Here is a 27997-nt window from a genome sequence, read left to right on the forward strand (position 1 = left end):
TAGTAAAGTAATCTCATCTCTACAGAGGAGTTCAAAGCTGTATAAACAAATAGTGCTAAAACGACAGCTATTTTAAAATTTCGCCATGTGCATTATGTAATCTTTATTTCTCTTATTAACACCACACAAGTTCATTCACTTCAACACTCTCTCTGTTCTTATTTCCTGCTTTCCTGATTAAAATGAAGGAAGAAGAATCAGAGTTGTGAAAAACCTTCTAATCTGCTGTTTTGTTACTTAACTGTTTTCTAAAGTTTAAGGAAGAGTTCCCTAGCCTTTCTTTTTCCTATGTTGAGTGAAGGCCCAGTCCCACAATAAATCTTTAATCAGTTGAATTATTTAAGTGTTCTCAATATGCTCACATACAAAAAGATTTAATAGGCATTTGCTAAGATTATAGGCTTAAACTTCTGAAAGCGAGTAGTGATTTTCTTAGATTTTGTTTTTCTAACACCGTACCTGCACTCCCCCCCCCCTTTTTTTAAAGGGGAGTTAAAAAAAAAACCTAGTTATTTCTTTTCAAAATATTTGAATAGGTAAAATATTTTTTAAAGTGTTTAAAGATTTTTAAATGCTTTTATATATTCTTAAAAATATTTTTAAACATTTTTGTGTTTCTACTTTCTGGGGGGGGGGGGAAAAAAACAACAAGTGGGCTTGTTCAAGGGTTACATGGCCAAGAAATACTCAACCAAAGATTGTTTCAGTTTTCTGTGCTTCAGTACATTGTAGCAAGATTTGGAGTTTTTTTCTTTAATAAAAAATGATTTTTATGACTAGAGGAGCTAAGGTTTTGCAATAGCTTTCTGTATTATAGCAAATAATAAAACTAAGGATTACTAATGATTATTGCTTATTTCCACAAGCAGATTCTATTCAGCCCAATGGATTATCCTACAGACGGGAATCACAAGGCTCCATGTCATCAGCTGCTAGTCTTGACTTGGTAATGGCCAGTTCTTAATAATGAAGTAGTGGGGGAGCAGTGAAAACAGTGGATTATTATTTTCTAAGTCTAAAGTCATTTGTTTAAAGTAGTACTTTGAGAAAGCATTTTAAAATGATACATTTAGAGGACATGATGCAATATTAAACAATTTTAGAATATTGAAATGTAATAGAGTTGAAATGTAATAGAGTTTGTGTTCATATGCTGTTTTTTGTCTTGTCCTTTTATAAGAAGGATATTGTTTCTATCCTGTCTCCTGTAAATCCTAACTTTAAGCACCAATAAACTTCTAGAATAAAAGTTTGCCTTTCTAGGGAAAGTATCTCTTTATAATAAACAGTGCTCTCCCTCTACCAGAGCTTTGAGATTCTGTTCTGAAAAACTGCATATTATACCTTTAACACAGCTTACGTACAGGTGAAGCAGAGGAAAAGATGATTTCTATGCTAGCAATGTCTGTCTTGCTTCTTTCCTCCCCATTTCTTTTACAGTTGTGAGTTTTTCCTCTTGACATTATGACTTAACTCTGTTTCTAAAATTTGATAAGAGAGAGGTAGAAAATTTCTCAGAAAACACTGTGATTTTGTGCTAGCACATAGAGAAATAAGTAGTGAAGATGCTGTGATTTTAAACAAGCAAGTTCTTCCTTCACTGGGCAAAATTGAAATGGTAGTGATTATAGAAAGTAAATGTAATATTTAAAACATATTTTAACTAGCCTGACATGGGGGAAGTATATAAAATGCAAAGTAATTTTAAAGGCTTTTTTTTTTGTAGGCCAGAATATCCCTCTAATTGACTAGATTCTATCAACTACATATATTTTGCCTGTGCTACAAATGATGGTCAGAGAAGCAAGCATGGCAAAGTCATATTTATTTCTGTTGCAGCAAAGTCATATCTTAAAAAACAAAACAAAAAAAAAAAAAAAAAACCCAAAACCCCCAAAAAACCAACCAAACCCTCCCTAAAACAGCCACCTCTCTTTTCTCTCCCACTCCAATTGATTTGAGTCAAAAAGTTATTGGGATTTGGATGAGAAGAGGCAAGTACAACAGAAGAGAAAAAGTACAATGAATACCCTAAAATAATGTAGGAAACAGCATTGTAGTAGTGTCCTTTTGAGTAATAATTGAGCTTTTGATCAAATTTTCAAAAAATATATTTGGCATTTTGTAGTTGGGTTAGTATCTGTCACATAAAGATTAAGATTTGTGCCCTTTACCCATACTGCACTTTTGTTCCCATTAATAAAAAAAAATGCATGGTTATCTAGTGAATTATTTTAAGATTTTAATTTCTCTGTGGGGTATTCGTATGTGTGTCATTTAGATTCTATTACAACAAGATTAAGTTTTGTTTGAGGATTTTTAAAGGTGTTCCTCATCACAAAAATGCTTTGTTGATTCATAATGTCTAATGATAAATTTTTACATCAGCAGAAAATTACTGAGTAGAGACACTTGATTATCTGGAACTTAAATAAAATTTTATTTTCTTGTTGCGCTTTTTGATTAAGTGTTCTGTTTTATAGCTTGAGAATCTTATAACCTGTCATGCAGTCACTATCAAAACCTCAGCAATTCTAGAAATCTGTTCAATTTGTGCAGTGCTGCTATCTTTGCTTAAAGAGTTTTTTCAGTATTTAAATTTATGTGATATTTGTGATATTCTGAAGAATTACTAAACCATAAATATTGCTGAAATTATGCTTCTTGGCTTAGTTTGGTTTGTACAGATTCTAAATGCATATGCATATTCTTAATTTTCCCATTGGGTGTAGACTTTTTTTTCTCTTTTTTTCTATCAAGTCTGAAACCTCTAGATTACCTGCGTTTGTACCAGATAAAGAGAAATCCCCAAAATACTGCTCTGTAAACCTGCCAGATGGCTCATCCAGCAAAATGGTTGTTAAGTCTGGATTCTCTATCAAAGAGATGCTATCTGGACTCTGCGAGAAACATGGCATTAACATAGCTGCAGTGGATCTCTTTTTGGTTGGAGGCGACAAGGTACTGCATATTCTTGTGTTGCTTTTTTTTTCTCTCTTTTTTTAAAGAGTGTATTTTACTAGTACTTCTGATCTCTCCACAGTAATAGATATATGCCAGTTCTACTTACAGCTTTGCACTGGCAATAATATGTCAGTCAAAGGAGAATGTTGGTCAAACTAGTACAGGAGTACTGTGACCAGTACTCCAGGTAGCCACATTACAAGAAGCAGAGGTGAGCTTCTTTTAAGGATTGCCTTAAAATAATAGCTTGATTTTGGTACCTAGTCAACATAATTTGTCCAGAGGAAGGGATAATGCATACTTAATAAAATAAGTATCAACATGGAAAACTGCTAGTAGATATTAGATACTTCAAAAAGCAATAAACGTAATGACACTCAGTTGTGCAAAGCTAAAATGAGGTGAATTCGTGCTAGAATTTTAATATGGAGGGAAATTATCAGCTGTTTACTAAGGCAGGAGGTGATGCCTCTCATTCCAACAGAAGTATCTGTGGTTCAGAGAGAACCTATTGATGTTAAGCGAATTTACTGTCTTAAATTTTTGGTGGTGATCACTCTGGATGGTTGCAGTGACAGAAGTCAATGAGCATACAATGTGCCCGCTCTTTTAAATCTTTTAACAGCTGTTAATTTGCAATATTTTCTAAAGTATCATTTTATATGATCATTTATTCAGGTTGAAGGGTCTAGGCTTGGTTTAAAACGTTGAGCTCCAGATTACCTGCTGACTGCAGTGGAAGTTGAAGTTTGGTCATTGTTTCACAGAGTCCTGTTTTGTTAGAACTGCTCAGGGAGAAGCACACCTTAATCACGTTGCTTATTGTAAATTAACACCCACCAGAATGCATACAACTTATGTTAATTTTCTTTCTTTCTTTCTGAGTTATCTGTAAAGCTTTTTTAATCATGCAGCTCTTCTTTGCTGCGTATTTTAAAATGTGTTTGTTCTGTGTTCTTCTGTTTCTGCCATGGGATCTTTAGCCGCTTGTATTGCACCAAGACAGTAGCATCCTGGACTCTCGGGACCTATGTTTAGAAAAACGCACTTTATTTCGGTAAGAGTCAAAAATGCTCTCTTTTCTTGCTGTTTGTCACCTCTAGTTTTTGTAATTGGACTAATGTAGTTTCTGAGTTACCTGTGCAACAAAACAGCAATTAATACAGAACAGAATTTTCTGAATTAATTCAGTAAATAATCCAGTTAGGCATGCATCATTTTAGATTGCAATCCCCAATCTAGCACTAGGTATCTAAGGTTCCCATCCATTTTATAGGCCCATTAGAAGAAATAGCCAGTAGTATCAAGCAAAAGCAGCCTGAAGTGAAGGTGGATGACCCAGCATTTGTAACTGAAAATGATTACCGTGTCTTAGGGTTAAATCTCCATTTGGAATTTTTGTTAAGCATAAACCCATATCCATTTTTAGTCTAGATTGCAATAAAACTTAAGCCAGAGATACGGGTTCAGCATGGGGGATTTTCTGGGTGTGCATAAGTGCTTAAGTCAGACAACTTACCTAAATTCTGGCACTGGGATCTCTTAGGTTCTGAGCTAGCCACTAAGTGCTCTCTCTACAGGTAAGATTAGGATGTTTCTAAAAGATAATTCAGATCAGGACAACCAGGCTAAGGATCAATGGGAGAAATGTGGGTCCCCAGCAACATTTCAAACCACCTAGAGCAGTGCCTTGTGAGTTTTCAGTGCTGAAAAAGGAAGCTTTGTGGATTGCTGCCTTGGATACAAGGGTAGGTGCCAGGTGAACATTTAAATGTTTTTATGGTGTCAGTGTCTTACTGCTCCAGCTGGTGCAGTTGTGAACAAGCGTATAGAACAGACCTGGAGACCCAGAGGAAGCCTTCATGTGAAAAAGAGGCATGCCTCCTAGATCGAAGCAGAGCAAGGATGAGACAGAAATTGAATTGTGGCTCTTCTAGTCTAATCCTAAACACACCAATAAAAAATGTAGCCTTTATGATTAAATAGATTGTTCCCATTCCGTTACCTGTAATTATGTGCCTGACTGGCACATTTCAGTAGGTCCAGTTATATAAATATAAGATCATTTGAGCATAGATTTATAGCACTGAATGTTAACAAGTCAGTTATTAATATGAACATATTATTAATATATTTATAATATAATGCATTGTATAATTCATTATTATATGTTACATATAAAACCATTTATATTTTAAAACCATATTTTTCTTTTATTCAAAAATTCTAGAACTTTTTTAATGTTTCTAAATTCTAAAAATCCCAACTAACATTATGAAAAATGTTGAAATAATTATTTAGGAAAAAGCTGTGAAGTAGAACATGTGTGATCACAGCATTAACTACATTCTGTTCTGTTTGATTAGTTTTATTACATTGTTGGCTGCATTTTTTAAGTGAATAAAACATATTTTGTCGAGCATTCTTCCTTTTAGCTTTATTTTACTTTTCTTTAGGAAGTGGGGCTATTTTCTATGTAAGGGTACTTTAAATTTATGAATATGGTGTAACACAATCAATTTATAAATTGAAATTAAGCAGCCTTTATTAAGATGTGTGTTTGTTCAGTTGTCAAATTAAAAAAGAATTTCAAATAGGCTGCACCATATGTTACTTAAGTGTTAATTAAAATTTAGAAATGTTCTACATTATTTCTTTCTGTAAATACACACCATATTGGCAAAATCAAATATTTGAAATTTTTTCTGTGATAATGCAAATACAATGTGGCAATACTTAGTTGTCTGAATGTCTGTTACTTCTGTATCACTTACCAGTTAATCATTCAAACTGATTATTTCTATTTAATAGGTATTATATGCTTAAATATGAAAGACAAAGTTTCAGCAATTTTTTTATGGAAGGGAAAAATCAATAACAATAAAGAGCTTGTATTTAAGTAACTTGTGAGAGAGATAAGAGAGGTTTTGTGTTTGTGACTGACAAAATCACTAATAATTTTAATTTTTTCTGATGATGTCCATTTCCTCTGTGAAAGTTCGATTACTTGTCAGCCTGCCCTTCTTTACATCCTGTTATGCCATTGTAGTCAAACATGGCTGTTACAGAGGAATCTTGGCACACTTGAAGAACAACATTTTAAAAAGCTAGGCATAATTATATGCAGGGAAATGGATGTAAATGGAATAGCCTTTCCCTTTTATTTTTTTATTTCATGATTCTTTGCTATTCTGATGAAGTGACCTGAAATTGCATGACAGGCTCTGAAGAGGCTGTTTTCACTGCTTAAATTATAAGTGAATCTCTTTTAAAGCTTATCCATATAGGTTCCTCTTACAGCAAATTTTTGTGATACAGTAGCATCTTGTCAGAAATTATCGTTATCTAGAACACCGCTGTATTTATTCCTGTGTTTAAAAAGGGAGGAAAAAAGATTACTATGAAAGCTCATCTCAGATAATTGAAATATAAATTGCAGGTCTGTTTTGTGACAGTGAGAAGAAATGTTTTTCTTGCCTCCACAATGAGCAATCTCATTGGAAATGCGAAAGTAAAGAATGGATTCAATTGGTCTGAAGTGTCACCATACAATTAGGTTGGCTCTTGACATCACTTAGTGCTAGAGAATGAAACAGTGGAGGTTTTATTTGTATTGAAAATGCTTTGCATCTTCAGGTTTGGATGGGTTTGTGTTGGTTAAGTTGGAGTATATGCAGAGTCAACAGCTTTTACTTTATTTGGCTGTGTATTGCATTTATATATTTTCTACATTTTATTTATTGGAATAATTTATACTTACTGTGACAACTGATATGTTTCAGGCTGGATCTTGTTCCAATCAATAGATCAGTTGGTTTGAAGGCTAAACCCACAAAACCAGTAACAGAAGTCTTAAGACCTGTGGTTGCAAAATATGGTTTAAATCTTAATGAACTTGTGGCAAGACTAGTAAGTATCTTTTGATGTAATTCATTCTGTAATATTTCTTGTCTGGAAAAGAGTATTTGATAGTCATTTTTTAATTCACATTTTAATAGGAAAGATTTTTTAGGACTATGTGCTGAGATGAAAATACGTATTAGTCGTAACCGTTTTACTTAGGAGTTGCTACCCTAAGGCTTTATTCTGCATCTGTTTGTTATCTTCTAATTCAGAATAAATCCATCATCCTAAATAATGTAACCTGAACATAAATTCTTCTAGGGCCCAACATTTTCATCTTTTAGCCAAAGAGAGTTACTTGAGATTAGTTAAAGCTATTGTTCCATTATCCCAAGAATCATGAAAGATGCATCAAGTCCCTTTGCAGACAATTTCTGTGAAAGCAGACTGACTCAACTTGTTAACTACTACTTTCCTACCATTTTTTTCTCCTGGAATGTCAGGTAATGGGAAGTTATTTCTGAGGTTTTTCTAGGATATGTACTCTCTTGGCTGCACCAATCTGCATTTTTCAAATGCCTGAAAAGCATGTTGGTATGAGATAATTTCATTTAATAACTTAGAAAATTAACAAATCAGTATACGGACACTTTAGAATACAGAATAATCTCAAACTTCCTATGAAGAGAGTGATTTACTAAACACATGCAACAATAGTTTTAGACTATTTATGTGTGCTTTCAAATGGATTTTGCCTCCTTGTGTCTTCCTTTCCCCTAAACACCATTCTTCTCACATGAATTGGTTACATTCATTGTAATCAAGGCAATTTTACACACTCTTGGAATAAACAGTTTTAAAAAGTTAGAAGAAAGATTCCGTGCATCTACACTAAATGTAAAAATACTTTGCTAATTTTCTGTTCGAAAATGTCAGACTCTGCATAAAGTTGCTCTGAAAACAGCTCTTTCTCTGTTATATACAAACTGTGATCCGACTTTAGAATGGTGAGCAGGAACCACTTGATCTTGGTGTCCCTATATCTAATCTGGATGGCCAGCGAGTTGTTCTAGATGAAAAAGAGCCAACAAAGAGTAGAGGTAAGTTGGCAGAAAAGCTTTTGTTTATGATGTCAAACCAGTTTCATAAAGCCTAAATTTGATTAATTTCTTCTGTGGGCGCAAAATCAAGGTAAATGGGGGTTAGGTTTGGGTATTTCTCATCTAGCATATATATTTTAAATAAAATGGAGTACAATTTCTAAAAATTAAAGTTTAAATTCATCTATGGATACCAACTACTTTACTGATGTTTTTAAAAAATTGTGTGTATTACACTAATATTGTAAAAACTAATAACTTGAATATTCTACTTGCATTCAAGCTGAGATGCATGCATATAGCTAGAGACATAGTGCATAGTGATGATAATGAGAATAAAATACCAAATAACTTCTGTGAATTTGCAATTATTTCCTTAAAGATATTCTGCATGCATAGGGCAGATGCAGTTTGGGCAGCAACTATATATATACTACTTTGATAAACCCCTTCGTTAACATGAGAAAGCAGCAGAGCCCACATCTCCAGTTCGTAAGCTATGACTTCTATAAATAATATCGTAAAGGATGTTATTTGTGATTTCTGTGTACAAAAGCATTAGTAAAATAGAAGTTGAACTTTTAAACTCAATTCATTTCAGATCAACTTCTGAGCAGCTGGAAGACAATCTTTTGTCCCAATTAACGTGCTAGATTAATGTAAGCAGCCTTGGGAGTAAAGGTTCAATTTCATTAGGAGCTATTTATAGATACCGAACACTTAGTTTTAAAAATGAAATTAGATTTGGTTAAATTAAATTGACTTAGAGCAGAGATCCTCTTCGAGCAAAGGAGAATTATTGAGGAGAATCAGATTTGTCATTTTTCCAGGAAGCCAAACCAATTGTCATTTTGAAAAGAGATATCAATCTAAGTACTCTCAAAGATAATTAGTCTAAGGATTACAGGTGAAATTGTAATCATATGTGCTCCTTGCTATTATAAAAGCCTGAATCATAGAGAATCGTTCTAGTACTGGAGCTGCTTCCGCAGCAGCATACAAGTGAAAAAGGGGCAGGATTATGTGTTTGAGGCTGTGTCTTAGGTCAGTATGTAGGCAGATGTAAATTGAAGAAGCCATATAGCTGCTTACAAGTAGACAAGGAGGATATGACAGTGTCCAGGAAATAATTGATGCACAAAACAGAAAAGATTCAGAGTGGCCTTTCAGTGGCTTGTTCTGCTGAAAAAAAGAAATATATTTTTTCTCATTTAAGCTGAGTATTCTAAATTTGAGAATTACAAACTGTATTATTAGCTGAGCTTTTAAAAGTTATTTGACCAAAATCAACAGAAAATTTAGGAAAATCTAAGTGAAGCTTCAAAATCTTTAAACTTTGTCAGCATTTCCAGTATTAGTAAAATTTGAAGACGAGTGGGAGATTCTGCTAGCTTTTGATTGAAAAGTGTTGGAAATGTCAACTGTGATCACTGTTTATTCTCCAGAGAAACCTTTAGGAAATTTCATAGCCAAAAAAACCAAAAAAACAAAAATCTGTTTTGTGTTTCATTGTCACTTAAATATTAATTATTTGGAAAATTACAGATTTATAGTTATAGAAAGTATATTTATGTTCAGTGTTTACAGATAAACAAAAAGGTGCATCAGTAAAACAGAGTGCAGCTGTAACTTCTTCTTCAAGAAATCAAGTATCTACTGTAAGTCTTCTGCAATGATTTTTGTCCCTTAGATCATCTTTTATTTTCTGCTGGAATCCTATACTAAAAGCTGCATTCATCCATGATTTTGAATCTGTCAGATTATGTAACTAGATTGAGTATAGTTAGAATTCATCCATTATTTTTCCACTCCCATCAGCCTTTATCTGTGGGAACTTTATCTTCTTGATGAATTGGACAGCTCTTTCACTGTTTCATATTTGTTATTTCTTGTTTAATTGGTTTTGCTTTATTAAAAATGATTGAATTACTCTGAAATTTAAGGGCCTTTCTGTAATGTGAATTTTTCACTGTAAATAATATTATATTTGTATATGCATTTTTTGAGGAGTATTGTTGCAAAATTTTTGACAATAATTAAGATTTAAGTAAAACATTTGCTGTTGTGTTGTTGGAGAAACAGTTTTCTAAATAACTTCTGTTCACTTAGATATGTACAAATGATAGAGCCTAAATGTAAGTAGTACTTTAACTTTCCTTCTAATACAGGGAGAGGGAAGAACTCTAGGAAAGTCTAATTCTATCAAAATGAAAGGCGAAAATGGAAAAAATGCTAGGGATGTCCGGCTGTCAAAGAGAGAAGACTCTATTGCAAAGATTGGGAAAAAAAAATGTCAGAAAATTAATTTGGATGAAGCAGAGGGTATGTGAACTTTTTAGTTTATGTAATAATGTAAATATTCTAGAAAAAATGGTAATTCTGTTTCTGTGTAGGAAAAGACCCTGTGTATCTAATACTGCATTGTGAAAATCATAGTCACAATCCTTATATTTTTATTTGATATTATATTTGGACTGTAAAGTTTTTGAAGCTGAAAGTGAAATTTTGAGAACACCTAACAGCTAGATATTAGAATTTGTTAAAACCTAAAAATATACAGAGGTGCCTAGTGGAATTTTCAAATGTGAAAGTTACCTGACTCCTGGTGAAATAAAAAAAAAAAACAAACCCTAGTTACTTAATTGCATTTGAGCAAACTATTTGATACCCTTTGCAGTTTTAGAAGCCATGTAAAAACTTGCATTTCTGTTCACCTTTCAAAACCCCCTTATGTAGGTAAGATTCTGCAGCTCCCTGAAAGGCATATAGGCCCTAACTTACTCAGGGGAGAGTTTTTGAAACTTATGCTAAAGTATTTAATAGCCAGGTGAGTAAATGTGATGACTGTGGAGGAGATGTGATGGGCAGAAGTCAGATAGGTTTACGTTCAGTGATTTATCTGGAAAGGTGCTGAAGTAGAAACGAGCAAAGGCTTTGTTGGTAATCTTTTATGTTCTGAGTCATGTTCTTACCTCCAGTTACATCTTTTTAGTTGTGGTGATATCATTGGAAATGGACTCAGAAGAGAATTTATTTTCTCACAGAAAGTATATCCATGGGAGAAGTACGAGTAATAACTACGTAACTAGAAATCTTGACATACTGCCCTCTGCCCTAGAGGCTTAACTGAAGCAATTACCTATCTTGCCAGCTTCCCCATTTTGCCCAGTAGAAAACACACAGGACGTATTTTACTCACAGATTTAAATTTTCCCTGACGGTACCAAATATGCATATCCAAAGTCTGGTTATGAATGGTTATACAACATATTAATTTTTAAGTATGAATAAATGTCTACTGACTGGAATGAAAATAATGCTATAGTTAAGACTTCTATTGCAAAATAGATATTTGTTAACATGTAAGCGTTATTACAAACTATTAGTGTATTTTACTTTTTTTTTTTCCTGTTGCTTACTCTTTTGCTAACTTGTTTTCTATATTTTAATGTTTTCATTTTTCTTCCTAGGGCTGAGTAAATCATTAACATAATTTGAAAACTTCAGAATTCGAGGCTTTCACATTTTATTTTGAATTTTGTGAAATTTGTCCAAGTTTGGAAAATACTTATCAAATGTTGTAGATTGTTTTTTAATGAAAAACCTGTTCTATGAATTTTGAAATTTCAGAAGGAATATTTTTGTATGACGCATTTCAGAATGTTGCATGTTTTAATATGCATACTGCCATTTTGCAAAACTTTGGCAATAAGAAGCATTTTGAAGCTTCCATGTTGGCACATTCAGATTTTATAGCACTTGACAAAGCATGTTAAAATATAATTTTCACAAATATGTTGCAGAGCCTGCCAAATATGATTATAGGTTTATAAATAAGGTCATACAATACAAGTGTAATTGTATGACTTTGTATTATGCTAAGTTAAAATGGATGCTAATATCTAGTGCTTTTTTTTATAATGGCTTTTGCTTCAAACAGTGTTTATGAGCTGGGCTGAAAGTGTTGATTTGACTCACTTGTTGGAGATGACCTTTTAAACACTTTTAGTATTCCATAGTCTCAGTGCTCCTTTCTTGAAAAATGAGTACATGCAGAGACCTTATATTATGAGTTACATACTTTTTTATATTTAGATGATTGGTACCAAAGAGTTGGTTTATTTTTCCAATGCTTCTTTTTTCAGGAGTGGTGTAATTCTTGGCTTATGACTGAAAAGTTTCTTGTTGCCAAGTTTTGAAGCTTTCTCAACAGAGTGATGAATTATTAAAAGTATTATTTATATATAGAAACATACTAAACCATTGCACATCACTAAGGACATGATCAGAAAATCACTTCTAACTGTGTTAAAAAGTGCATTAAAAAAGCGCTTCCCCATCACTCTTAGTAATGGGTCCTTTAATGATTATTGACCATCTATGTGCTATTGCTTCATTGCAGAGCAAACTAAAATTGGTTTACTTAAATCGTCATCTGATCATGCCCTGTGATGATAAAATCCTGGATTAAAACTACACTATGAATTGAATTTAAAACTGTGATAAAGTATTAAACTGAGAGAAATTCAGTATAACAAGGAAGTTTCAACATCCTGAATCTATGAACTTTCAGATAGCATGGCTGTTTTTGAGTTAAGATGCGTAGAACCCATTCAGAATATGAAGAAGTGCATGCATTGTCAGTGAGACCAGAGCCTTGTTTTGTGTAAAGAGTTAAAAAAAGCCTGTGTGTATAAAGATTTATTAAATGCATAAAATAGGAATAAAAATAAAAGATTTGTTCAAGGCTCAGTGAATTGCAGCTGTTCTAAACTGCAAAACTCCTCTTACAATAGCAATCGTGATGGTCTTAATTATAGTGATGCTAGTGAACATTGCTGCAATTGAAAAAGTTCCTAATTAACATGGGATCTTATTTCAAGGCAGCATTGAAAGAATTGGAGATCTTCATGGAAAATAAATTTGCTGAAAATTTACGTTTTAATGGCATTGCACTTTCTGACAAAAACTTGTCAATTTTGGGTTTTTCCCCAATAGAATTTTTTGAACTCATATCCAAAGCTCAAAGTAACAGAGCAGATGACCAACGTGGACTGCTAAGGAAAGAAGACCTTATTCTGCCTGACTTTCTTCGTTTACCACCCACTGGACCAGAACCATCCTCATCTACTCCAGCAGGCCCTAAAGGCCTCAGCAAGAGAGTTTCAAAAAATGATGACAAGGATGGATGCACATCACCAAGTGGAAACATGGAGTCTGTACAAAACTACAATGAAAATTCAGTTAAGAAAATGAGTTACTCGGAAAATAAACATAAATCTGCTTTGACAGCAGTCAACAGTCAGAAGACTTACAGTGTTCCTTTTAATACCACATTGTCTCCAATTCCGCATACCCAGGAAAACAGTACAACAATATGGAAAAGGCAATCAAGAGAACTACAAGCTGAAGGCATACAGATGGTAGATGATGAGAATGTGGCAGACTTGACTCTTGTGGCTGAAGGAGATATTAGTAGCCCTAACAGCACTTTGCTGCCACCACCGCCACCAACACCACCATCAGACATCAGTAAACTCACAGAAGCCAACTATCCACCCCCAACTCCTTTTGCAGGTAATCAGGAAAAATCTGGATATCAAAGATCCAATTCAGGTATTTCTAGATTTTAATAGTCTTTCCTTTCATGTAAAACTACTTTTCTCTGGCACTGTTAATCAGTATTTGGCACCCATTAAAACAAGAAAGAAAACTCTCTCTGCACTTTAATTTTTTTATAAAAAAGATTTTCATTGCCTTAGTCTATATTAACAATATTTCTGGTTGCCTTTAAAAATGTACTTTTAGTTTGATTTGGTATGTGGCCAAAAATGGACACATGCAGACAAACCTTTAAAATACATCCATATGTTGTAATTATCTCATTCTTTACCCTATGAGTACAGAACAGGATATCAGCATATTGAGCTGCATCCAGATTTTCTGATCCATTTGTCATAATGAGATACATGATTAGGGCTTGGAAGTTTAAGTGCTTTAGCAGGAACACTAATTATGTGTTGAAAATTGCAGTACTGTTTATGATTAAAATGGCCAAGCCTTAATTTTAAAAAATATTTCTCTAATAAATTAGATATTTGTGACTAAAAATAAAAATGCTAGTTTTTTTAACCCATACTTTGCTACCCAGAGCAATAGATTGCATTTATCACACATTTGCCCAGAATATTCACATGTGAAACAGCTTTTTCTATTAGATCGTTTTAAAGAAAATATGTAAATTTGTTCAGGGTGTAAGTTTCTTGGTCTAGCAATATCACAGAGCAATATCAGCCCAAGAGTGAAGTATGGAATTTCTTTATAAACACAGAATATAATAATACCAGAAACAAGAGTTTGAAGATGATGGGTGTTGTGACATTGACATTTCACAGTCGTTGTACTGTACATTTTAATGTAAAATATAAAAAAAGAGGTATCTATGTGCTACATTTATTTTTGATGTTTCACACACACATGGTGCCATAATTTGTATAATCACATTTCTTGGTGATGTGGGAATATACATTTTAATTATTTATCTTTTTACACAGAGTATTTGATACTGTACTTTAACTGTATGGTTGATGATTTGTAAATACTTCTTTGATTGTTGGATGCTTATAAATGGCAATGCAAATTATTTCATCCTCTTGGTATTTTAGAAACAATTTCCTTTATTAGTAGTATTTGAGCAATGTTCTATAAACGCTACCACTTTAATTTCTGAAACTGAATATGGAACAGACTTGTAACCAGTGCCTACAAATACAAAACGACAAAATGTACTTCAGACATATTGATGTGTGTATGCATAGATTTGTGTTGGTGTCCTTTTGATAATGTGAAAAGTGTACAACATAGATATCAATTTGCATTTTTTTCAGTGAGAAACTGTTAAAAACCATTTGCACTTAAAAAACTTCATGAATTTACAATATTTTAATGCATGCCATACATTTCTGTATAACCACTGAACTGTAGCTTTCCCTTTTCTCACTTTCTACTTTTTACTTTGTAGAAATCTTTGTGTAGTTTTCACATGTATTTTGTATCTTTGTTCTCTCAGGAGTAATAAATTCTAGAACTAGTTATGCAAACTGGTTTTAAGCTTCAATTTTCTTCATTATTAAAAAAAACTATTAAAACAAGAAAACTCACTCCTGGTTCAAGAATTCTGATTAAAATTGTTTTCTAATAACAAACAGATTAACAGGTATGAACTAGCAATTACTATGAGACAAAGTTGACAAATTAATATTTGTTAATAATTTAAATATCAAATGGCAAATGCTGTCTTGAGATGCTGATAGGTCACATGTGAAATTCATAGCATTTACATGTGCACCGGAAGGCAGATAAGACAGGAGACTTCTTTTAAATGACTCATAACAGGAACTCCTGAAAGGAGAGTCTTTTCTGTCTTTGGGTTCTTGGGCTAAACTTCATATTCATTACTCTTCTTTTTATTTTAAACTAAAGTAATTTTTGCTTGGTCTTTAAGAAATGAGCTGGTGATCTCTGTTCTTTCGGCGTGGAGTAACCCATATAACAACCTCTTTATCTCGTATTCTTACATGAGAAACGAGGAGTTGGTTGGGTGCTGGAGATGGAACTACTCTTTTTGTTCTTAGACATGGATCCTCCATAATGATATGGTGAAATCTAATACAATAAAACTATAGAGAAGCTTGTGATACTGTCACCTAGGCTTTTTGTGGTCTTAGGACTGAAAATGTCATTTTTGCAAGTCATGGCATTCCCACATAGTTGTGGACCTCCATGAAAGGAGTGGAGCAGTTTAAGTCCTGTTGAAGATCCCATTTTAAAGTTATTCAGACTTTTTCACAATAGATAACTAATATCCTACATACTGAATTATTTTACAGTCTTGTTTTGCAGATTTTAATTTCATGTTCTCCAAGTGCTAGTGATTATGTGTTTTGTTTTTCTGCCAGTCACCCGTGAGAGAATTTTAAGTGGAACTATTTTACAAAACTAAAATCTTAGTTTTTCTTAGTTTTGTGACAAACCAGGTTTTATCCTTTTTGAAAGAATTATTATTATTTTTTTAAAGTATGTAAAACACCTTCCTTCATTGTTATGACCTTGTTACGTGCACTAACTATTTAACACTGTTTTCACAGTATATTATTTTACAGGAACCACATTCTGCAACCCCCCCCCCACACACACACACTGATTTTAATCTGATTTTATGTGGAAAAAGTGGGCTGAAACAAAACTTTTCTATTTTCCTGATTTCATGGAGTTTGCATGTAAAAGCTATTCAGTAATGCACAGTAATTATAACAAGGAATGCTGGAGACCATCTCCACTCAATAATCAATTAAAAACCCCCTAAGTTATCAAAAATGATTTCTTTTTTTAAGTGCTTTAATGGTTCTCCATTCGTAATCTCCTATCAATGGAAAATGTATCTTATTTATTTGGTTTATTAAATTAAAATGTAGGGGAAACAACAAAAGTTAATGACTGCATAAATTGAAGCGGTCTGTGATCTCGTTTCGAAGCTGGTACGAAGGCGAATGCCGTGTCGGGTTGTGCTACGTGGGGGGTTTCTGCGCGTTGGGAAAAGGGCAGGGGTGACCAGCGCTGCTCGCGGCGACGGGGACGCAGCCGTCCCCGGGGCACAGGCGTCCTGCGGGACCAGCTCTCTAAGGCACAAGTTGATTTAGCAAAGCCGGGCCATTTCCCTGGGGTGTTTCTCTGTACGGGGTAACTCAGGAGGCGTTTTCATTTGAGGATCTAGAAAGCAAAGTGTGAATAATGGAAAACAGCATAACTGACATACTAAGTTTGCACTGCTCAGAGCTTTTGAGGACATTTTTCAGACACTTACAGGTCTTAATTTTCTTGAGTATGTGAAGTGAAAGAAATATATTTATACTGTGCTAATAGTTATAAAGAGCGTATTATTAAGTAAGTAATATAAGAATTTTTGCTTCTAATTGTGCTACTCACCGTGAGTAAAATTTCTTTATTTTTGAATGTGACTACTATTTCTGGCAAGCATCCCATTTTGAAAATCAGGGATTTCCAGAATCAAAAGGCTAATTCTGAAATGTGCTTGCTTCAAATCTCTACTTACACTGCTGGTTGTACCTGTCTGTGGAAGAAATTACTAATTAGCACGTGGAGAAATTGGCTTGAAGTGAAGAATTCATTTTCAAAAGTGTTAAATTACCAATTTTAAACTACTGGCTTTAATCTTTTCAAGTATAATCTCGGTACTGTGGATGCTGCCCTCCGTAGTCATAGGTTTCTCCCAGGTGGTTAGGTATCTTCGTTGTCCAGGTGAGGAGTGCCTGTCAATGGCAGGGGCAGGTTTGCAAACCCGTAGTCCCTTCTCAAGCTGTGTTTACCAGGACAGAGGCCCTGGACTGGGCTGTTTATTCTGTGATATTCCACCGTGGTCAGTGATTTGTTCACTGTGGTTGTTGAATCTGCTACAAAGTAAGGCAGGCATTTAGTCTTTGGTAGCCGCTGGGCTTTTTCAGGAGGAATCATTTCATGCTTACGTAGGATAATTTGCAGTAATCGGGGCTGAAGACTACAGATTCGATTCCATCAAGTTGTTCTTCCCTCTTCTATTAAAAAAAAAAAATCCATTTTATGCATTTAGGATGAGAAATATACTTAAGATGAAATAACAGTCAATCGAATTATAGCCTGCCAAGTAGGAAGGTACACTTTTGCTTTGAGTAGATGCGTAGACTTTCTGGATGTAGCAATTCAATGAAAAAAAGACTTTATTCAAAACTCCCTTTTATGGGTATTTAATATCATTGGTTAAGATAAGAGTCAGCTAGGAAAAGTAAAAATGTTGATCTCACTGGAACTGCATTTAAGTACTGTGACTATGAAAGATAAAAGATGAATTTAGACTATCTAGTGTTACTTATTTTTTTTGAAGATTCCACTTTTTTCTGACTATATCAATGTTTCTAAAGGTATGTTTCTATAGTAGATAGGCAGCTTTATCCTCAGAATAAATTTGCTTCCTTTTTTATTGGAAAATACTCTTTCAGATACTGGATAGTGAGCACCAGTGTTAGGATTTTCTCATTGAAAGATAAGTTGTGCAGAAATCAAATGCAGGGTGGACCCTCGGAGCCTGGGGCTGGCTGTTTTTCTCAATGACATAAACATTCCCAACTGCTATATTTTATTGTTCACAGAAAGGTTGCAGTACCCTAAAAAAGGAATAAAGATCAGATCATGTCAGGCATGTTTCTGCAACTTTTTGGCTACTAAACTTTTCAGTTTTAAGGGCAGTGAATTTCAAGACCAGTAAAGTTTGTGATAAAGAGACTAAAAAATATTGTAAATATAACTTCAAAAAAGAATGCAAAACAAAGCTTTACTTTTGTAATAAATCCTTTAATTTTATATATTTAATATATTTCGTAGCCTATTACTCAAGTAGCATATTTTAGAGAAAATCCAGCGGTGTTTCCTGTAGAAGTTAAGCATATGAATGAAAACAATACGTGAAAGAAAAATTTAAGAAGAAGAAGGCTTATGATTAAAAGATGTAAAAATAAAGTAAATCACTATTTTTAACAAAAGCTGTTGTCTGGAAGGTAATTACATCCTTTGTGGCTACGTGCCATTTTACTGAAGATAACTGGATTCTGTATCAGTATAAAGAGGTGCTCCTGGCGCTCCGAGCGCGCTCGAGCCCGGGTGTGATGATCCTTTCCATCAGTCTCGTGGGTACGTGGGAGGATCGCACGTAGTGCCTGACTGAGGCGGTGATAAGCGAAGGAGGGGGAGGGATTTGTGTCAAGAATAACAGCTGGGAAGGGAGGAGGGCCTTGAAGATCCTTATTGGAGGTGTAAGCTCACTTAAACAGCAAGGAAGGCGTTTTAGAGAAAACTCACTGGCTGGATGCAATGGTAGAAGAATTACCACCCCTCTCCTTTGCCCCAAATGCAGCCTGGCAAAAACCATTTATTCCAAAGCGTTACTTACATTTGAAGTTAACTTAATAGTTATTAGTCCCAAGTCTAACTGGTTAGCCCAGCCAAACCACATTTCAGATTTTTTTTTTTAATTAAAAAAAATGATGGCAGATTAAATTAAAAATGATTTAAGTTATTCAGTCCATTAATATATTTCCCAATGTATTACTCTAGCGATAATTACACCTAATGTTACTAACTGTGGAAAAATAAAAGGAATGTTAACTATAAATGCTGGATGATCAAGCTGAGGACTGAATATTTGCAGACTATTGCAAACATTTGACCGCATGCATTGTTTGGAAAATATTTGGTTGCAAATTATTTCAATTTTACTGGTAGGAAAACAAAGTTAAAGCAAATTGCCTGAAGTTATTGAGGAATGTGCATCTCAGTCTGGATCAGAACTCACATTCTTTTATTTTATTTGCTTTTGGGCTGTTCTTGACTTTTAAATGACCTTGTGTGCAGTTCCCTGCCGCAGCTCTTGTCGCCTCGCAGCTCGTGTCACCTTGAGCAGTACTAGTTGCAAAAGCTGCCTCGTTATGTAGTATTCGGAATGTCTTTCCAAATAACGTTTCTGTGCTTTGCTCTTCTTTAAATAAGAGCAGTGAAAGATTTCCTATCCACCCGTGTTTCCAAACTTACCACTGCAAAGGTGTTCAAGAACTTCCCAGGACAAAAGTGAATAGAATAGTAATGCATTGAATATTTAATACTATTGCTTCTTGGTAGCATAATCCATTTCCGAGCTTGATACACTCACTGTTACAGAGTCTAATTTGAAGGCACCAAGCATATGGTTCAGTTGATGTTTGGTCATATAATGTCAGCATAGAAAGTCATTTTTCCTTTGAAAATATTAAGCTTAGCAGTAACTAGGAATCCTTTTATTAAATCCTTTACCTCCTCAGCATTGTATCAGTTGAGAGGTTGAAGGAAGGGTATTTTTGAAAATTATTTAACATGCAGAATTCTAAATCCTAAATGTAAAATGTCCCTTTCCCTTCTAAAGTATGAGTTGCTTTATAAGTGTAAAACCCACGTAAGAACCAGTGTGACCAGCGTGTACTATTTCACAGCAGTTTAGGACAGGAAGTGAGAAGTGTCTTTCACAGAGTGAAACTACCAGATTTTTTGTATCTTAGGGAAAAGAGTTAGTGATACTGAATTTTTTCCAGGACACCACAGTGAGCACCCACAGCAGAGGTGACCACAGCAAAGCTCCTTTTTCGATTCCCGTGTAAATAAATGCCCTCTCGCCCAGCATGTTACCGTCTTAACGCAGGTCTGTTGTGCTGAATCAGAGATAACAACAGGATCTGCCCAAGCTCCAGCACTGAAGAACACCCTCGAATCTATGATGTTGGTGACGTAAAACAACTGCTTACTTCTGGTGGTGCCAAATGCCACCATATAATATACCATATAATAAATGATGTTGACAAAAATAGTAGAATTTTAGCAAAACCAGAGTAGTATGTGAAATGATGAATCTACATGGAACAGGGGTTTATGTGGAAGTGATGTTGACAGAAATATGGAATAGAATTTAACCTTACATCACGTGTGAAATCCACTCATTATGGACTTTCAAATATGCATAACTCCTCTTAGTGAAACTTCATAAACATCTGCTTATTTTTATAACAAAAATTAGAAATATGGTGTAAGTGGAAGTAGAGCACATGTTGATCACTTAGAAGTAATGCTGCTAAAGTTTAGATCTGACCTAATTATGCATTAAGAAATGAATCCTGACTGACTATAAAATTTTACATATTGAATAGAAATGGATCTAATTATGGATATTTGGATTATGGATATGGATATATGGAAAGATGGATAATTGTCAGAAATAATATCACTATTCGCATTGCATCCACTGCAAGATGTTGTGGGTGGACCTACAAACCCAACACTTTCATTAGAGTTATGGTTATCTGACCCTGTCATCTACATGGAGAGTTAGTTCCTTTTCTGAAATTTCTTTGTTTTATTTTGCTTTGTTTTGTTTCGTTTTTCTGATCTCTTCTCTGCCTGGAATTTGATCAAATGCTTCTGTGGTCTTAAACTACTTGGAAGTAAAGATAGATATCTTGCTTAGACCTTACTTAGAGCTTGATTTTATAGAGTAGAAAAAAAAATTCTCTGGGTGCCATCTCGCTTCCCGTGTAAAAAGATCTTTCCACTATCAGAATTTTAAAAAGAAAGTTTACACAAGTAAGTCTCGGTATTATATGAGTAATACACAAAATCTAGGTCTCAGAAAAGGAGAAATGTTGGTAAAAGAAAGCAGATCACCCAAAATATTACCTGATCATTACCCTTTAAAAAATACAGACCTGTACACATAGCTTTCTAAACATTCGTTTAGCTGCGAGTCTGTAAAACAGCAGTTCTCCAGATTAAAGACTGAGGACGACACGTATCAGCTAATTTTTAAACCAGCTGGAACATATTAACGAGCTCAAATGTGCAAGGAAATTCCCCCAGAGCTGCATGCGGTCCTTAGCAGGCGAGTTGAAGATTACCTATTGACAGGATCATGTTATTCCAGTCTGTTTGGAAATTATTCTTTACAACTCCTGCTGTAAGAACAGGCTTTCTTTCCCTTCCGCAGTTACAAACTTGGACGTACTAGAGTCAGGAAAATGTAATACCGTTCCTGACATGCTTTATGCAAGGCAAAGCAATCTGCAGAGAAATCCATGGGCTTTTCCATCCCTTTAGTACAAGAATAAGAAATGAAATTTGATCTGTGAAAGCTCTCTACACTTTAAGTAGTACCATGTGTAGCTGAATCTGCTCAGATCTTTGTTATTCAACAAGCAAATATGAAAAGGAGACCAGTGCAGACTTGTCGTGTCGTAGCCTCTGTTACAGGACTGCGTTCAGTACGTGCCGATCTTGAGTCTGTTTTAAAACTTAAGGGATACACTTTTGTACCAACTGCTTGTAGGAATCCCTCATATTCTTCATGCTTCCTTTGTAAAGGCTTTGGTGTGAAAAACAAGAAAAAGCAGCATGTTAAATTACTTTTTCAGTGACTACACAGTGCTGCTCCTTAAATCACCTTCCTGTGTAAAAGATGAGATGAGATGGGATTTTTCTACCCTGACAGGAAAAGAGAAATCATCTGCACAGTATTATTCTTTAGTAATTCCATATTCTTCAGGACCAGTATTTCTGATAAGGCCTTCTGGGTTACTGTCCTTTCTCAGGTAGTAATTCATTAGATGCTTCAGAGGAACTGCCCCAACAATGGGCATTAATAGCAAAAACTGCTCATAGTATGAGTTGTTCCTTCCCCACTCCTCTTCCCATGGTCTTGTGTCCTGTGAAGCCTGGGAACCACCATTCTGCCTTGCTTCTGCTCAGTTCGTGTTAGACTACTTGAAAGCCAAATGGCTCCATGTGGGGAGCCAATTACACCACCCCGAAACTTCAAACTACATCTCTTATATGTAGTTATAGAAAGTTATAGAAAAACTTGGTAGCTGAATAAATATAGTAATACTTAACAACTTCCATGGTGTTCCTCAGCAGCAGTTTTCAGGGACTTTGGGCAATTGAACCCCGTTAGTGGCCACTGTTCCAGCTCAGCTCTAGTCAGTAAAACTGTTAAGTAAAAAAAACTATTAAGTAAACTCCACCGTAAGAGTTGTTACATTCAGTAGAAGGATATATTCTTGTAATAAGATTTCTAGAGGAATCATGCTCTGTCATAGAATCACTGAATGGGTAAGGTTGGAAGGGACCTCTGGAGATCAGCTAGTCCAACCGCCCTGCTCAGCAGGGTCACCTAGAGCATGTTAGACAGGGTTGCGTCCAGGCGGGCCTTGAATATCTCCAGAGAAGGAGACTCCACAACCTCTCTGGGCAACCTGGTCCAGTGCTCCGTCACTCTCACAGGGAAGAAATTCCCCCTCATGTAATGCAAACTGTCAATGCAAACTATTTGTTGTAATTTATCATTAATACAGTTTTTGAGAAAAGAGTATCTTTTTAAGCTGACAGAAAAGAAGAACCAGAGATCTTTCTCAAAGGACACGGAATACTAAATTAAAAAGATCAGGAGAGCCATTCAGTGCATTCATATACGGCAAACATTTTTGGATAGAAGAACAACCTTTTACACCAGAGCCATCCAAACAGCCGTTGAAATTAAGCTGATGCTCCATTTGCAGTATTAAGATACAAACGTGAAGGCTAGTGCAGCCCCGTTAAAGGTTGGGTGCAGCCTGGAAGGCTGGAGCCGTGCTGGGCCATCGGGGCTGAGCGAGCTTTGTGCCTTCTGTGCCACCACCCAGCTGATTGCCTGGCGTTTGATCTAATTCCTTTGGACATGAAAAAGGCAAGCGTTACTGAAGGGGAATATCTGCGTTTTTAATGTGAGCTTGCACCACACACTAAACATCAAAATGTTATTGCATCACTTAGAATTTTAACTTATTTTCATTAATAAAAAATAAAAGCCCCAGAACACCTTTGAGCAAGCCCCAGAATGTTTTGAATGAAACAGGTGAAATTTGCTTTTCTGTTCCTTTTTAATTTCCCTTCTAGGCATTTTTCCCCGTCTCCATATCAGAGAATCGGGAAGGTTGGAAGGGACCTCTGGAGACTGTCTAGTCCAACCCTCAAACAAGTGGCCCATATGGGGATCGAACCCATGACCTTGGCATTATTAGCACCACACTCTAACCAATGGAGCTAAACCTAACCCCTCTACGTTCTTGATTATGATGATATTATGTTGACAATTATTTTTCTTAAAAATGCCAAAGTGTACAGTGCACTTCATAGAAAAAATACAAATAAAAGATTTCAAAGCTGATGGTGGGTTCAACCACACAAGTCTCATGAGTTTGTGCTGCTAAATGTGCTAGTCAGACAGTTACGTGTACTGTGGCAAAAAAATTTTAAAAAATAAAAAAAAAAATTCTAGGTAAGGTATGTTACATAGAATGGTATCTTTTAATAGACTAGCTGATATAGATGGAAAAAAAGGGATTGTATGTGAAATGAGAGCCGTGTCTCAGGTCTACTTTTGTGCTTTGAAAGTTATTCTGTTTTTTTTTTTGTAATTATATCAATTGCTCTAATTGCTTGTTTGAGAGGTGTACAAACTCATACTAAATAATTATTTTTTAATGGTGATTTTATCTATGTTGAATAATGCTAAATTAAGAAAGACACAGAATAAGATAGTATGTTTCTTTAAGATCTCATGTTTAGTTAGTTGGTATCTAAATTCTCCTTGCTGGGGCAGAGGAATATCCCAGCTGACTGCACCTCAGAGGAGGTTGTAATATTGACAACTGCTGAAAACCAAAAGACATATAACTGTTCTATTATTTTTTTTAATTCTTCTGTTAGGTGCAACCCACAGAAAGAGGAAAGATTCACAAGAGGCTTCAGGAAATGTGTGTGAGCAGACCTCTCACAAAACGAAGACCAGCAGAAGCGTTAACCCTCCCAGCGTACAAGAGAAGCCCCCTAAGGAGCTCCCTGTAAACAGGATAATCGATGTGGATGGAGTCAAGCTGGAGGACAGCAGCACCCGCTCCTGCGAGGACTCTGAAGGCAACCTCAGCTTTGAGGGCTTCATCTCTGAGCTGAGGTCTTGCCAAGGGAGGATGAGGACTGGAGTTTATAGGACGTCAGACCTCCCGTCTCTGATCAGTGTCAAGAGTGAGAAAAATAAGGGCACGGAGAATCAATATAAAGCTACTTTTGTTTAAGTCTCTTTTTTTGGTTAAGGACTATGGTATTTTTGCCTGGCATCAGCAGCAATGGATATATGCTTTAGGGACATGTTTCTGCAAGTTTTAAGTTGTTTTCGTTACCCATTGCCTTCAATGAGCCTGCTCCTGTATGGGTTAGGACCTGCAGAATGAAAAAACAGTATTTCAACAAAGGAACCGAGATATTTGTTTTTGTTCTCTTACTGTTTCTATGTGATTTTCCTTGTCAGGATTCAATTGCACAATGCTATTATTAAAATTATCATGGTTTCCACCCCTATCCTTCAGTATCTTTAATAAAGACAAACTCATTTTAAATCCTCCAATCCAAAATTTTTATTTAGGATGAGTTCACTTTAATCTTCTAAGGTTTTTCGTGGTCTGCAAGATTTCCTTATGTTGGTAGACTTGTAAAGCGGAAGTAAAATCAGTCACTATTGTAGAAAGATTAGGATTATTTTATTAAAATCTTCCTATCTGTCTGATAACAACTGAGAAGAGGTCTAAGTGGAATTCAATCTTGTTTTACAGGTTATCTGGATGGATATATGCAATAAGAATTGAGAAGCAAAAAAAGCTGTGCATTTCTTGTGCTGAGAAGAGTAGCTGCTCCAGTAGGCTCCAGTGGTGATGTTTCCCTAGCAGAAATATATATACTAACTACGCAGTGGTGGGAGGATCACCCAGGTCACTGCTCAGCAGCTCTTGGTGTCTTGGCTTCGGGAGAAGGTGGATTTTGTTATTGCTTGTACGTAAGAAGTTAAGTGCACCTCATTCTTCTTGTAGATGATGGTATTTTCAGTTAATCTTCTAGCCTTGGGCCGAGTTTTGAGAGAGAAAGAAAAGATACTTAATAATACTAAACATACTGCTTTTGCCATCTTCTCCTTTTTCTCCTTTCCTGTTTCTTCGGAGAAAGTTATGAATCTGGACGGTCAGAGGAGCACGTGAGGAAATGGGAGCGCGGGGCCTCCGTTCGTCTCTGAAGCTACATTGAGTGCGTATGTTGAGCTATCCTGACGGTTCACTGCTTTGAAATTACTGTGGGACTCTCAGAGTCATGTTGCATCGCTCCTGGGCTGCAGATCCGCACAGGCAGCAAGTCAAAAGCCTCTCTGTGGCTGTGCGTTAACTTGCCTTTCTTTGCTCCTCCTTACTGAAGCCTTCCAAGAGCTGTGACGTTTCGGGACAGCAGAGATTATTTGAGGCAGCTCCTCAGTTTTTTAAACTCTGTTTGTAGTGAGAGAGGTGATGATTTTTGTAATTTTACAACACTAAATTAAGCTTTCTACAGCTTAAGAATTCCAAGTCAGATATACTCTAGTGATAGAGATGGACCCAGCGCCTGTTAGCTCCGGGAGCGTCTCGGTCTCCGTCCCTGGGAAGTCCTTTCACTCCTGATCCTGAGGAATACGCTCCGTTAACATGTGAATGAACGAGGGTTTATGGTAGGAAAATAGCTGCTCCCTGAAAACGTCCAAAATTGAAACTGGATCGCGAGTCAACGCTAGAATCATGCCGGTGTTACAAATTTAGCAACTCGGGGAATTTACGGTGGTATTTTGAGGCTTTCGGTCCCAGATGGTAGCTAAACCTAGTTTTCTAATGACTGAATGAAGCACAGCGGTTACGGGAGCTCAGTTTCCTGCGTGGCCTCGTACCTGTGTTGGAGAAACGCGGCGGCTCCTCGAATCAGAGCGTGGGGTGAGGGCAGAAGCCTTGGGCAGCCGCGCGAGCGGACGGCGCTGCCCCGTGCAGCCGTCAGCGTGAGCGACCTGACTGTGCGACCCTGTGCTGCATGCAAAGAGGCAAAGGGGAAAAGCTTCTACACCGTTGGCTCGTTTTGATCCATAGGATATATTATATTTTATCATATGTCATCTGTAGTGTGTATTAATTAGCACAGTGATAGCGAGAACTATTTAAAACATTTCTGTATTTTTAAGTTGCCATGTTCGTTTCTTATTGTTTTTTTTTGGAAGCCTTCGATATTAATTTCACAGATAAATGGCCACATTTTTTTCCATCTTCCTGCAAATTAATTGCTTTGCTCTAATCAAGACCAACATTACACCGGTCAAACTCAGGAGGGGACGCTGCCCTTTGTCCATTCCTCGTGTCTTGGAAAATGAAAACCTGGCCTCATGCCGGGGTGGCAACTTGAAACTCCGATACAGTAATTAGAGTCTGTAATAATCGCTGCTCGGTATTTCAGATGGAACAAGGCAGCTTACCTTACGCTGGGTGCGTGCGCCTCAGCAACCTGCTCCTGGAGAGTGATAGCTAGAGAAGGAGACAGCTGAGGGGAGATGCAACGAAGCCTTAAAGATGTTGAGTGCCACGAAAAGGGTGGGCGGGGGTGACTATTCACTGACTTTTCTAACACAAGAATTGGGGAACATCAGATGAAGATAGTAGAAGGCAGGTTCAAAACAGGTGTCTCTTCATGCATGATGCTGGTGAAACCCCTGGCCAAGGGATGACAAGGACGGGAGATGTTCACCAGGGCTGCACTTGGAAGAAGTTAGGAGAGACCTACCAACGGTTGCTAAACAGGCGAAGCACGCAGGGTCCGGAAACATCTAGAGCTGCAAAGTGTTGGAGGTGGAAAAGAGCCGCTGGTGAAGTGGTCTCTGGGCTTGCCAGGCTCTTGCTCCTCCCTGCACATGTAGCTCTGGTCACAGCTGGACCTTTGCCTGAGCCACCACATCCAAGCTTATGTTTCTGTAAGACCTTTCTGCAGCCAGGCCAGAGCTCCTATATTCAACCAAAAGCTGTTCTGAGATTTTGCATGGACCTTTGCTCGGGTGCCGGGGCCTGCGCCTTCAGTGCCTCTGCTTTGCTTGCTGGGTGAAATCCTACTGTTTGAGCCAAGGAGCTGCTTGTGGAAAATTCAGAGGTACAAAATTCAAGATCATTCAGGTATTTGGCCTTTGTAAATCCATATCTGGTAGAACTAGTTGGTTACCTTAAGGCATGAGTATAGAGTTATAGCACTGAAATGGGGCATGTTCACTTGCTTACCTAAGAGAAAACATATTTATCATAGTTCTTTCACTGTCTTTTGAAGGCAATAGAATTTAATTTCTTTTCTTTTCAAAAGCTACTGAGGTCAAAAAAAAAGCTATTTTAAAATTCTGAATGCAGTAAACTAAAGCTGACTGTATCAAAGACTCAAATGGAATTTGTCAGCATTGGAGAATCAAGCTGAGGGCAGGGAAGTGAAGGATGTGAGAGAACTGAATTTTCTTTAACACAGGAAAAAATAACTTGGCACAATGTGGGAAATTCTGTAAATCAAAGAACACAGGGAAAAAACAGTCTTCAATATACTGCACTGTTTTATTCAAAAAC

At 36.1% G+C, this 27997-nt stretch overlaps 1 protein-coding gene across 5 annotated transcripts in view; it reads left to right on the forward strand.

Moving 5' to 3' along the window:
• The window catches only part of RGS12 (regulator of G protein signaling 12), an 88567-nt gene extending 63622 nt beyond the window's left edge, over window positions 1-24945 (forward strand). For 3 of the 5 annotated variants that reach the window (XM_062575277.1, XM_062575281.1, XM_062575280.1), the window contains 9 exons: window positions 870-946; window positions 2761-2961; window positions 3948-4021; window positions 6747-6873; window positions 7811-7907; window positions 9486-9565; window positions 10076-10229; window positions 12906-13523; window positions 24276-24945. In XM_062575277.1, the coding sequence (XP_062431261.1) occupies window positions 870-946; window positions 2761-2961; window positions 3948-4021; window positions 6747-6873; window positions 7811-7907; window positions 9486-9565; window positions 10076-10229; window positions 12906-13523; window positions 24276-24640 (1793 nt within the window). In that variant the 3' untranslated portion in view covers window positions 24641-24945. Of the gene's footprint in view, window positions 1-869; window positions 947-2760; window positions 2962-3947; window positions 4022-6746; window positions 6874-7810; window positions 7908-9485; window positions 9566-10075; window positions 10230-11377; window positions 11425-12905; window positions 13524-24275 lie in introns of those variants that run through there. The other 2 variants (XM_062575278.1, XM_062575279.1) reach the window with 2 other exon arrangements.
• The last annotated feature ends 3052 nt before the right edge of the window (window positions 24946-27997 follow it).

The sequence above is a fragment of the Rhea pennata genome, chromosome 4 (assembly GCF_028389875.1).
Source record: "Rhea pennata isolate bPtePen1 chromosome 4, bPtePen1.pri, whole genome shotgun sequence".
Taxonomy (NCBI): domain Eukaryota; kingdom Metazoa; phylum Chordata; class Aves; order Rheiformes; family Rheidae; genus Rhea; species Rhea pennata.